This window comes from Nematolebias whitei, chromosome 1 (genome assembly GCF_014905685.2).
Source record: "Nematolebias whitei isolate Nwh7 chromosome 1, NemWhi1, whole genome shotgun sequence".
Taxonomy (NCBI): domain Eukaryota; kingdom Metazoa; phylum Chordata; class Actinopteri; order Cyprinodontiformes; family Rivulidae; genus Nematolebias; species Nematolebias whitei.
Genome location: NC_056498.1, coordinates 64,676,383 through 64,689,465, shown reverse-complemented (window position 1 = coordinate 64,689,465; position 13,083 = coordinate 64,676,383). Strand labels below are relative to the sequence as shown.

At 37.1% G+C, this 13,083-nt stretch overlaps 2 protein-coding genes across 2 annotated transcripts in view; one reads left to right on the top strand and one right to left on the bottom strand.

Annotated features, from left to right (window-relative positions):
- The window catches only part of gtpbp2a (GTP binding protein 2a), a 9,923-nt gene extending 2,706 nt beyond the window's left edge, over nt 1-7,217 (bottom strand). The window contains exons 1-6 of the mRNA XM_037686552.1: nt 7,020-7,217; nt 5,156-5,182; nt 4,584-4,768; nt 3,365-3,473; nt 3,082-3,279; nt 2,689-2,863 (exon numbers count right to left, since the gene is read on the bottom strand). Of these exons, the coding sequence (XP_037542480.1) occupies nt 2,689-2,863; nt 3,082-3,279; nt 3,365-3,473; nt 4,584-4,768; nt 5,156-5,182; nt 7,020-7,217 (892 nt within the window). The remainder of the gene's footprint in view (nt 1-2,688; nt 2,864-3,081; nt 3,280-3,364; nt 3,474-4,583; nt 4,769-5,155; nt 5,183-7,019) is intronic.
- A 2,202-nt stretch (nt 7,218-9,419) lies between these two features.
- Nucleotides 9,420-10,374, top strand: LOC119419229 (otoraplin-like). The gene is made up of 4 exons (XM_037686541.1): nt 9,420-9,622; nt 9,730-9,869; nt 10,124-10,234; nt 10,335-10,374. Exons 1-4 carry the CDS (start codon nt 9,508-9,510, stop codon nt 10,356-10,358), a joined length of 390 nt encoding a protein of 129 aa, XP_037542469.1. The 5' UTR covers nt 9,420-9,507; the 3' UTR covers nt 10,359-10,374.
- Nucleotides 10,375-13,083: the final 2,709 nt, after the last annotated feature.

Here is a 13,083-nt window from a genome sequence, read left to right as displayed (position 1 = left end):
ATACCATACCACACCACACCATACCATACCATACCATACCATTTTATTTCTAAAGCAATTGAAATACAACATTGCAGACAACCGAAGGGCTGTACAAGAATAAAAATTAAGAACAATAATCAAACAATAATAATAAGAAGAAAATAGAAATCGAAACATCACAAGTACAAGGAAAGAGTACAACATTAAGACACAGATGCTAGCTCACTCTAGGTTAAAAGCCAAAAGGAAAAAAAAAAGTTTTTAAACAAGTTTTAAAAACAGAAAGTGATGGATGATATAATAAAAGCGTGGATTACTGTCTCTAAGTGGCACCTAGAAAGGAGGGGCTTGATTTTTGACAGGCACCTCAGCTGAATAAAAGAGGACTTAACCACGCTGTTGACATGGCAGTCACGTTTCAGCAGGGGTCCATGTTCACCCCTAAATTTGTAACAATGGATTTTTCATATGGGGCCAAAGAGGAAAAATCAAAGGTGGGGAAACTGCTAGGACCACTGGATTTAAAGATCATAATCTCAGTGTTTTTTCATTAAAATGGAGGAAATTAAGTGGCATCCATCCTCTAATGTCATCGAGACAGTCCAGGAGAGACTGAGTGGAGCCATGATGTTTCAAAGAGAAGTAGACTTGACATCTCTAATGTGAAGGTGTTCAGAATGCAAATAACTCTTCAGTGACTGCTCTGTTAGATGGCAGTGATTTAGAACAGCTGGTGGGCTTGGTTTATTTGAACACTTGCACTAAAGTGATACCTGTAGTAGGTTATATCACAGTTTCAAAAATAGGTCTCCACGTTGATCCAAAGATTTAAGCGTAATGTCCCTAAGTTCAGTAAATCCAGGGTAAATATGAAAAACAGATATTTTACTCTTTTATCCCTTGCAAATGAAATTGGGGTTTGAATCTTAAAAGCATTACCAAGCAGCTTTTTGGCCTTTTGGTTTGTCACACACAACCTTAGATGATCCCTGTGTGTTCCAGAGATTCATTACTGCTTCATAATTAAAGCTGTAGCTCTTGGGTTGCAGACAGCATGTCCCATCATGTCTGAGCCAACTTTAGACTAGTGTTCATTCTTGACCCCATTTCTGACAGAATGGCCTATTTCAGTGCAGACATAAACAGAAATGTAGACAACGCAGCAAGTCTGCGAGTTCAAGCGCACAGAAAAATGACTGTGTTTATTAAGATTTATATATTTGTTTCCTTTTTCTTTTAAATGCACACGTAAAAACACAAATGCCCAATTTATTAAGTATTCACACATTTGTATTCAGCCTAAAAAAAAAAAACCTACTTTCCAAAAATTACAAACTGAAACGTGTGTGTGTCAATATTCATTTTGTTTATTCTTTTACCACAACAATAAAACAATCCTTATTATAATAATAAGGGCCTAAGTATAGTTAACATGCTGAAGAACTATCTGTTGTCTCAGAGGCTCGGGTTTCATGTGCTCTACAAAACTCTGCCATTGGCCAAAAGAACATGTGACTAGTTTTAATAGCACACAACATGTATTAAAGGGTGAAACAGAAGTGGCCTCAGGCTTTTCACATCTTGTTCTTATCAGTGTCCACTTGCATGTTTTCAAATAGAAATAGAGATAATAATAGTGCCTCTTGATGCGGTTGCTTCAGATGCATTTTATGTAATATTTAAAGTAGCACATGTGACAAACATCCTCAAAATAAGCTAGTTTTTTTTATACAGCAACAAACGTCAATGATCTTTATCAGCGAATGACTTCCTTGTCCTTCCATTAATCCTCAGCTGCTCAGGTTTCAGAGTACTCCTCTGTGTACAAGCTTCCTGCTTTCAGGCTAACGCTCTGTCAAAAGAATGCGTCTTGCTTGGTCAAAGCACAATAATGTATATATATATAATCTAGAAATTAAACAAGCAAAGCTCACTATTTCCATTTTATTGGTAAAAAAAACAAAAACAAACTTATATTTAAATGTTAGTATTTCAAATAAAAATACTTGAATATATTTTTCATTCAATACCTGATGAATACTTTGTTTGCTTTGGAAGATTACAGCACATTGCTGACAAGATTTTTCTTTTCATTCTAGTAATACAAGTTTGTTTTGAGCTTCATCTGAAGTTTGTCATTATGTCACATTTCTTTAAACAGGAAACAATACATTTTGAATGTCTAAGGACTATTTTCTACTTAGTATAAACATATATATACATATACATTTATATATATATATATAGTACCCCTCTAAAATGTTCAAAGCTCTGTTTTCATTGTTTTTTTGCACCTAATTTTGAACGAGGGTGTAATGTCGTACCTACAATGTTTGCAAGCAGATCCATTTTCATAAGTCAGCTTTAGAGTCAGATCAGGGTCAGAACTACTTCCTGGGTGCCAAATAACTCTTTTATAAATGTACTCTGTTTGACATCATTTGGGACCAGCAGTGCTGACAGAAATGGGGGTGGGGGCGGGGGGAGGAGACAGCGTTGGGTGCCAAGTTTGTTATGCAAGCTCAGCTAACATGTCTGCAATGTATCATGCTTCAGCTGAATAAGCCCAGTACAGAGTGGAGGGCTGGTGTTCCCGTTCAGTCTTGTTTTGGCCTGTACGTGTAGTTTACTGAGAGTCATGTACTGGCAGACAATACTATATTACATAAAAAATGTAACCAGACAATTCATTCAATTACTGCTCACCAATGCCGGTGTTTGCGCTGACGACCAGCATCGCAAAGTCTGGACAGTAGCTGGTGAGGCCAAAAATGGTGGTTTTCAGGTACTTGTGGTGACCCGCCAGATCAATGAATGTGATCATTTTAGAGGCACTCTCACAAATTTCCTCTGCAGTCCTAGACTCACTGTAGTTTACGACCTAAAAAAATGGTAAAACAATATATAAATTAATGGAAAAAAACAAAAAAACAATAATTTGATGAATGATGTGCTGATTCAGCAAATCAAACATTATGGAATTAACACTTTTTAAACAAACAAACACAAAATAACTAATACTATAACTGCTTTACCATTTAAAGTAAGACAAAATAAACTTTGTGGATACTTTAAAAGTACTGGTAGGTCTTTTCTTACCTCTCCTTTACTATTGAATCCAAGGATCTCAAAGCTGATGCTTGAGGTGCGTCCAGTCTGGATCTCGTGCAGATGTCTGAAAAGGTTGAGCCTCGCTCTTCCCCGTCCGTTGTCCAGTTCTCCCTGAGTTAAAACACCCAACAAGGTGGACTTGCCGGTGTCCACGTTACCTAGCACTGCTACTCGCAGGTCTAAGAACTGGGGAACAAAAAGAAGATAAAGAAAAACAATTATTTGAAACGTCAAGTAGTAAAAAAAAAGTCTTTAAAGTTGCAAAACTAACCTGCTGGTCATCTGGAACTTTTCGAATGAGAACTTCAGCAATCTTACGAGGCACGTCGGAGTCGTAATCCACCTCCCGTTTTCGTAGAACCGCAATGTCAGCTCCAACTCTGATAAAAACATAAACGTCAATCCTTGAATTGCTTACGTAGTAGAATAATTATGCTTAATTGGAGGTCAAAATTTTGTTGTTTTGTTGATTTTTCAGTTATTTTTGTTGTTAAAATTAAAATGTTATAAACCCCAAAATGAAGTGCATAACCCTAATATTCCATATGTTCAATCTCTTTTAATAAATAAACTCGTTTCTCCCCTTATGAACTTATTACAAGATGCCAATGTGAACATTTATTTAGCTTGAATTGTGAAAAAGTGGCTCTGGGAGCAAGAAGTATTTATACAACTGTATCCTGATGCATGCTCAATAATCCAGGTAGAAAAACCAAACAAAGTTACGTCAGGTCCTCTGGATGGATTAAAAAAAAAAACCTTGTTGAAACGTTTCGTCTTTTATACCAAAACCTTTGTCAGTCTAAGGAGTAATAAAGTCAATCTTGTAAATAGCACCTTCACATAGTAGATCAACCAGTTTGTTGTTGCCATCCAGAACTAGCTGTTCACATGATAAAGGACCATCAGCCCAACAATTGGTCATTAGTGTCCTGATGGCTGCTTGCTATTATTGAGAGGAATGTTGGTTTGAGAGAAGAGTGAAGGAGGCCATCTTTGTGAAAAGAACCCGTCCATCATTAAACAGGGGCGGAGGCCTCCGTGTCCAGTTGACACCCTCTTACACTGCTGTTATTACATCACTCAGCCCTCCGTGAATAGCAAGCAGCCATCAGGAAACTAACGACCAATTGTTGGGCTGACGGTCCTCCTTTATCATGTGAATTGCTAGTTTTGGACGTCAACAACAAACTGGTCACAGTCAAGTCCAGATTTGAACCTTTCTGAAAATCTTTGAGGAGAAACCAACAGTTATGCATTTATTGTCAAATAAACAAATCCATCCATCTTTGGAATTTAATAAACCCTGTGACATTGGACTTGATTGTTTAAATGATGCCTGAACAGCGGTGTGCGACAGTAAAGACTGATCCAAACATGCGTGTGACTTCTTTTTTTATTGTGCGTGGGGTTATTTTTGCCCGGTAGTAAATCAAATAGAATTAAACCAAAGATCATTTAAAAAAAAAACAGATATTTTCTGGACTCACTTCTCTGCCAGCTTGTGGAGCGTCTTTAACGATGCCTTCATGTCTTCCTCTGACAGCCCCACCAGCATGCCATTATCCTCAACACCTATTTGATACACGGCTTCACCTCGACCCTCCTGCAGTCGCCATTTCATCTGAGTCGCCAGGTGCTCGAAGCGGTTTTGCGTGGGGTTTATTAGCTTCAGCTACACACACAAAAAAAGGAGAAGCTAAGCGCTTGCTTGAAAAACGTTGACTTAAACCCAAAGTGTCAGAAAGGTACATCTAATTGTGGTGAACGTTAAGTAAACACAACTTGTGTAAAACCAAGTAAACAAAACTGGAATACAATTGATGATGTGGTTGAGAAACAAAGGTCGGGTAATAAAACTGATCCACTCTGATGTGGAGCTCCAACATGGAGTTTACCTTTTGACATATTATATTGCTGCATTCCTAACAGACTAGTTTTAAACCTATAAAAACAACAACGCGGTCATGATGTAGCTGACGTAAATGTGAGACACCTCTTAAGTATCCAGTGACACAACTAGTTGTATTTAAAGCAAACCTAAATAAAAACAAATGCTTACCTTGTACTCTATATTTCCCTCTTCAGCCTGAGATGGGGAGAGAAACAAATAGTCAAATGAGGTACAAAAGCTGCTGTCACACAGAGAAGTGCAACATTTGTTTAGACCAAAAGCAAAACAATCTGACTGAATGAGCAGCTGTGAACAGGCAGGCTATGGCAAGCCCTTTTAACATAAAATCGAGTAGTCTGACGATCTGTAGTTACATTCTAGATATCTAAAAATGAATTTTGACTAGGAACAATTACATTTTGACTAGTCAGAATAACAATTCAAGATATCTTAAAAGGAATTTTGACTAGTCATAAGTACAGTTCTTGATATCTTTGTTAGTTTTGCCTAGTCGTTATTTGCTATCAAGATATCCGCAATTTAATTTGCACTAGTCAAATCTTTATTTGTGATATCTAAAAATACATTTAAGATACCTTGAATAATGACATAATTTAAGATATCTTTAATTGCAATTATGACTAGTCAGAACTAAAAGTAAGATATCTTGAAAGCAAATAATGACTAGTCAAAATTAACTTAGAGATATCTAGAACCTAGAGATGTCAGCGGACCAGTTGCTCCTCACAGTTCCAGGATCTCGTCTTAAGCACAGAGGTGACAGAGCCTTCTCTAAAGCAGGACCAAGACTTTGGAACGAGTTACCTCTGCTTGTCAGACAAGTCCCCTCCCTCTCGGTTTTCAAGTCCTGTTTAAAAACCCACTACTATTCGGTAGCTTTCCACACCAGATGATCTGTGTTTTGATCCTGTATGCTCCACACTGGTTAGTCATCATTATCTGCATCGTTTTTTTATGTCTATATTCTGATTTACTTCATTTTGTATATTGCTTTGTGTGTTACCTGTTGTTTTGTCTGTACAGCACTTTGGTTGGCCTTGTCGCTGTTTTAAGTGCTCTATGAATAAAGTGGTATGGTAGAAATGTATTTTTGACTAGTCAAAATTCAGTTTACGATATCTTGAATTGAAGCCTCCATACAACTCGGCGGTAAATCTCACGTAATTTATAATAATCATAATGTAATTAGAAATATCTTAAATTATATTTTGACTAGTCAAAATAAATCAGTTTCAGATATCTGGAATGTAAGCGTGGTGAACGCGATTTTATATTAAAATGGCTTGCCATACCAAGCCAAACAAAGTGACTAAATGCTTAGTTAGCCTTAATACATAGCTACTTTCTGTGTTACTAAAACAAAGCACACAATGTCTAAAACTAGATAAAACGAGCCAACTAGTAGATATTTTATTATCACGACAGTTAAGCAGATTAAACGTAGGGAAGACAAGTAGAGATTATCTCTATAACAGTGACTTTCAGCAAAAAAATCTATATGCTAGTTAAGCCTTTATTTATTCCAAGTCCAAATATGGTGAGCTTCAGGTGGTGTTTTTGAGTAAACATAAGTCAAAGCGCTAAAAGCTAATATGATAACTGTTATTTCCTGGGCGATATGTTTAGCCTCCATAAACCCGCCCTCCCTATTTACAAACACAGCTGTTCGTCTACACTTTAGCTAGCACAACAATAGCCGCCAAATAAAACCAAGGAGCTTCTTCCCTCCACGAGCTATATTTTGATGACATCATCTCAAAGCCTTGTGTTAGCAGTAAACTCTGTCTGACCATTAATAAAATGCTAACCCCAGCTTCATGTATCCGTCTCATTCATTGTCTTTTCGACTAGCTACGTGTCACTACAGGCTCTCAGAGAAAAGTCAAGAAGGTAGGAGAGCTAGCCTCAGCGACAGGAAACGAACTAGCAAAGAGAGCCATTGTTCTGCCTGACTTCGTTTGTGGACAGCACTTTTCATTTAGCTCCGTTTGAAGGAGTAGTTCAGTCTTACCTCTGGTGGTAGATACGGGGTGTTATGGCTTGGTTTGAAGTTGCGGGAAAACCGAGCTTTCGCCTTCTTGTTCTTTGCACAAGCCTTTTTGGTGGCGACACCGAGGCAGTTTCCCTGTTTGTTGTTCGAAGCAGCACCTTGAGACCCAGAGCAGTGTCCATTTCCTGACCCAAACAACTCCGACACCCGCGCATCCATCGGCTTCTCTGGGACCTAACTTGTTAGCTTACCTCTACCTAGAGATGCACCGCTATGGCATCGAAACACAACCCAGGTCCGGGATATATGGGCTGATATTTTAGCTAAATAAGCCCGTTAATGGCATCTTACGTCGCCCCCATTAATTGAAGCAAAACTCCGGCTCCTTACGAACTCATCAAACCGAACAATAAGAGTAGCGTCCGAACCTGACCGCAGTTTTTGTTTAAGTTTACAGTGCGCTTACGTCACAGCGCCGAAACTATTCAAGTGCGCCTGATTTATGTAACGGGAAAGCCCGAGTGAGAGGTTTCCTTTTTAGGGTCTAACCCCAAAGTGTGTGTCGATTGAAACTCCGCCCGGCTAGCTACTAAGGTCGGCACAACATTCACATACATTGACGTCGCCTTGCAGGGTTTTGCATCAGACAAAAAACACGAAATGCGTATGTGTTTACAAAACATTTGAAAGGCTTTTTGTAAAGATAGAAACTTTAACATTTAAAATGATAATTTCTTATAGGACCAGCGTTATTTAGATGTCTTAAAACGATTGGTTTGGGTATTCTTAATTTGATATTATTCTTTATTGGGTATTAACCTGTCTAAATAATGGTTGAACGAATTATTGTCCAAATATATAAATTACCTTTTTTTCCGTCATTATAACTGGCTTTGTCATTTTTTTTTATTACAGTATTTCAATGACTTTTAGGGCTTGTTTATAAGTCACATTGTTTATTAGTTAGCCTGTTATGATTATGTAAGACTGTAATTTCATCAATCAGACACCTCACACCACCCAAAACAAAACACACACAAAATAATAATAATAATAATAATAATACAAATCAACGAATATTGTACGTTTCATAACCAAGGGGCAAAGTTGTGATTATTATTATTTTTTAATAATAGCTTTGTTTCCTATATTTGGGCTCCATACATTGTGTGGTGACAGTGGGGTGTGAAATTTGATCAAAAGTAAATGACAAAACAAAAATAAACAATATTTGTTTACTAAAACCTCCACAATAAAGTTCCCAGAAAAGCAAATTGTAAAAAAATTAAAGCTTCTCTCTACATGTGCTAGTCATTATGAAAATACACATTAAGCAGGAGAGGACGCAAAGCAAAAGAAGAGGTTGGATAAATCTAAAGGCTAAAAAGATGCTTTCAAAGTGCTCATGGGCAAAAAGAAACATAGTCCTATAATAATCAGAGCAGATCTAAAGGCTGATTCAGATGATTTGCTGTTTTACAACAGGAACACACGTGATCTCAGATGAGTCAGGAGAAGAAAACATTTGATGCAACACCACTGCAACACAAGTTGACACATTTTGAAGCAAGTTCTGGGGACTAAAGAAGAGCTTAACTTGCAATATGTTAATATTGGGAATAAAAATCATAATTTAATAAACATATCAGCTGTTTAGCACATTGATCACACTGGATCGCTAAAGAAAACATAGTTTGCAAACTGTTTATAAGTGAAGTGCCCATGCAGTGTCCACCTTATTTATTTTGAAGTTACTGCAACTTTGATTGAATACTTTTTTTTTCTTTTAGGGGATTCAAATAATCTTGTAATCTCTTCTCAGCAATAACTTATGACCACAGGTGACTTAAACGTGTACTTGGACTACTACTGCTAAGCTTTCAGTGTCAATGCTTCTTTTTCACATATTATCTAAAGTCTAAATCACTAAAATGTGTCCTACACCATTTAGCCTTTTTCAGAATTTGAAAGTTTCCTAAAGTAATCTCCAAACTTTTTAAATGGAAACCGTCACCAACATTATTGTTGTTATGCAGTTTATTGTTTGTCAGTTTGCTACTTGCAGTTGCTCACTTGAACAATATTAGTTGAAATTGGTTTATTTTGTCATATTTTGTACACATTCCTGCAGCTATTTGGACTCTATTGTTATTTGCATTTGATCTAACTTACATGTTTTAGGCCTTTTAGTGTCACAAGAGTTAAAGATTTCTTTTTAATTCATTTTTGCATTTTAAACTATAGTGTTTATGTGAACAGTGACTGCTTGTTGCTGCAAAGGGAGTGGGTTTTGAAGAAAAAAAAAAGTCAGAATTCCTTTGTGGGTAATGGAGAGTCTCGGAGTTTGGTATTTGTGAAGCACAGCACTGATTGGTTGAGTATCATGTGATGTTATGGTACAGCCCAGTCAGGCTTGGCACAGAGAAAATACTTTTGGGGCTTTATAGCATTTGATTCCTTCAAAACATACTTTCTCTTCCTTATTTTTCATTATTTTCTCTTATTCAGAATGGATTTTTCATTGGTGGTTCTGTTCTGTGTGGGACTACTGCACCAGAGCACGGAGGCTGTCCTCATGGATAAACTGGCAGACAGTAAGATCTGCAAAGATGCAGAATGTTCATGTAAGTCAGAGCATTAAAGTGAGGCCTTGCATTGTGCGCAGCATTCTATAAAATACACATCCTGCATGAAGGAGTTGTAAGCTATGTTGTTTTCTTTGCTCTATCAGACGTTCTTTCCATGGCTACAGCTTTGGATGACTTCATAGCTCCTGACTGCAGATTCATCAACATCAAAAAGGGTCAGATGGTTTATGTGTATTCTAAACTCATACCAGAAGAGGGCACTGGAGTCTTCTGGTCTGGAAGTGTATGCACTTTTTATTTATTTTTTTTGGTTCTGCTGAACACAACACAGCCATAATTTATTTTAAAGATGTATGTATACTTGTTGCCCCTTCAAAGCAACATAGGTCAGGTTTTGATTTTATATTCAGTTTAATTTTGTCCTATATGAGCAGCATTCCATTCTGTTGAGCAGGGAACAACATTGCATGTCTAAAACAGCAATTTATGCACAATAACTGGCTTGTTAATAAAAATATATGCATATGTTATTGGTAGGTTTACAGTGATCGGTATGTGGACCAGATGGGTAGAATTGGATATTTTCCTGCAACTATGGTGAAGGAGACACACCAGTTCACAGAAAACACAGTTGAGATGCCAACAACGGTGAGTACATATGTGTTTGAAGAGAAAATGTTAACTTCTCCTTTTGTCCTTTTATGGAGTGAAACATGATGGATAACATTTTGTTTCACTTCTCTTTCAGAACATGGACTTCTACTGCGATTAAGGCATGGCAGACGCAGTATTCTTGAATCGTTTAACATCGCTTGCTTGAATTCTGTCAATCCCTTGTGTCAAAAATATCGTTTTATCTTGCCGTGTCTCCTTCGACTGAAGTCGTTGGGTGTTTTCTCCTTCTGTAGTTCAGATATACTTGCTGCTGAGTCAGCCAACTGCATGAACGCTATCAAGATAGTTTTCAAAATGAACAATTTTCCATACCAGCCTAAAGAAAATGATTAACAAAAAGTAGTACATTTGAAGTTCATTTTTGCAAGCAAGTTAAGTATAAGTATATCAAGTATACTACACACCATGTACTTGTAGTGTACTAGAAAGTATACTGATTTAATACTTGTTCCGACTAAATTGGGACATTTTTAGCTTATAAAAAGTATACTTCAAGTATACTGTTGTAGGGTCTTTTTTAAGTTTATCAAATTATACATTCAAGTACACTCATCCATATACTACTAGTGTACTATGTATATACTTGTAGGTTGCATTTTTGTTAGTTGAAGTACATTTAAAGTATACCACAAGTATACTTTTCTCTATAATGCCATTACACTAGTTACAGTATATACTTCTAGTCCACATTTCAGTTTATTTAAGTATACTTTAAGTACACTTTTATGAATAAAGAGAAATAAAGAGTAATAAAATATGATAAAGAAAATATAAAATATAATAAAAGAAATAAAGAGTAGCATATAAGTACAAGTATAAGCTTTAGTATTAAAGTTTAAGTTTACAGTAAGGCTTAGTATTAATGTACTTTGTCTTAGACTTCTCTTTATACTTTTCAGTATTAGCCAAGTATACTTCACTACACTATTTTTAAGTATATCAAATAAAGTTTATAAAAAGTAAACTTCAAGTACACTTCCTCATTTTTAGTGTAAAATAAGTATACTTGTAGTACACTTAGATAAACAACTGATTTTCTAGATTGCGGCTTAGCCTTAACATGTACGGACTGCGGCTTCATTGTGCATTTCCAGTCACTGAATTCCTTTTTCCATCATCATGTATATTATCAAATATAAAAATGTTATGTAATATACTCTTCGCATTGAAATGTATGTGCAAAATATGATGTACGCAACTGTTCATTCTAAAACAGCCCACGTTGAAGTTCTCTGCTTTTTTCGTTAATGTTAAATGTAACCTAAGAGAAATAATTGCACAACAAAGCCATGACTGGTTTGCAAAGACAAGATAGAAGGACCACATCCAGACACAAAGATTCAAGCAGGAGCAGAAGTTGAGTCATGATATGATACTATCACAACAGACTGGTGTAGTCAACAAGTAGCAGGTAGCAGCTAAAACATAATGGAATTAATGGTTTGGATTCCTTGAAGGAATGAATATCACCCGCTGCCGTTTGTGTCAGAATTTACTATAATCGTCTTTCCCTCAGAAGGAATGGAGTTATAGGAGCTGTTTTGGTCAAACCTTGTAAACAGCGTTATTCCCGATGTGATATTGTGAGGTCACACCAGATGTGTCACATTCACAGTGTTCATCGAGGATGACTCTCAGCCACTGCCACACCAAATTTTTGCTCAGCATCTGTAAAAATGTCTGTGTTATAGCCAAACACAAACACACACAAACGACAAGGGCAAAAAAAAAAAAAAAACATGATCACCTTTCATCGTCATCAGTGGGCGATAGAAAGGGTACTTTTACCAACTGACAGAGTGAGTAAAACTCAACAGGTATAGGAACAGGTTAGAGAACGAGCAGAAACAAAACTCTTTTTCTGCAGAACACCTACTCAGGTGGCTGGAACGCTTCATAATCAGTCAAGCAATGCAAGAATGTTTTGCTAATTTTTCAGGCGTGTACGTGTTTTTTCTTAAGGTGATCTCTTTGTCACAAAGATGAGGATCAAACTCATATTTTTACTGTTGCAATACACCTGATCAAGGTGAAAATGTTGTCGCTAGCGTCTGCTATCCACCCACCAGCCATGATCTGTGTGTTTCAGTGTTTAGTTTTCTGTTTTGAGTTTATTTTCATGTTAATTTCTGATGATGTTTAGCGCAGTGGTTCCCAACCCTGGTCCTTGCGGAACACCGTCCTGCATGTTTTAGTTGTTTCCCTGCTCCAACACACCTGATTCAGTGATTTAATTACTTCTTCGTGTTCCGCAGAAGCTTGTTAATCACTCACTCATTCAAACCAGGTGTGTTAAAGCAAGGAAACAACTAAAAGTGCAGAATGGTGTTCCTCAAGGATCACGGTTGGGAACCACTGGTTTAGTATACTGTATGTATTTTCTTTGTGTTCAGTTTGTGTCATTGTCTTCCTGCGCTTCCAGCTATTTTCCATCTTCAGCCATCACACTCTGGTTCTGCCCCACCCACTTACACCTGTTCCTTGTTATCATTTTGTTCAGACGTCTCCCCTCTTCTCACCCTTTTAGGCACCAAGTCTTCACCATGCCTACAGTCTGGCATTGTTTGGACCATGTCCAGTTCTCCTCAGTGTCTTCTTTTTTATTTTATACACTTACAGTAGTCTTTTTTTGAGTTTAATAAATTAAAAAAAATCTTCAAGCTGTGTGTGTCTGCATTCCTGGGTCCTACTTCTATTGACAGTGACACCATCAATGCTCCGCTTGTGAAAGTAAATCTGTTGGGCCTCACTTTGACACTCAGACAACAATTCTGAGTGCCACAATGCTGGACAGGACACGGGAAAACAAGATCGCTGGAGAT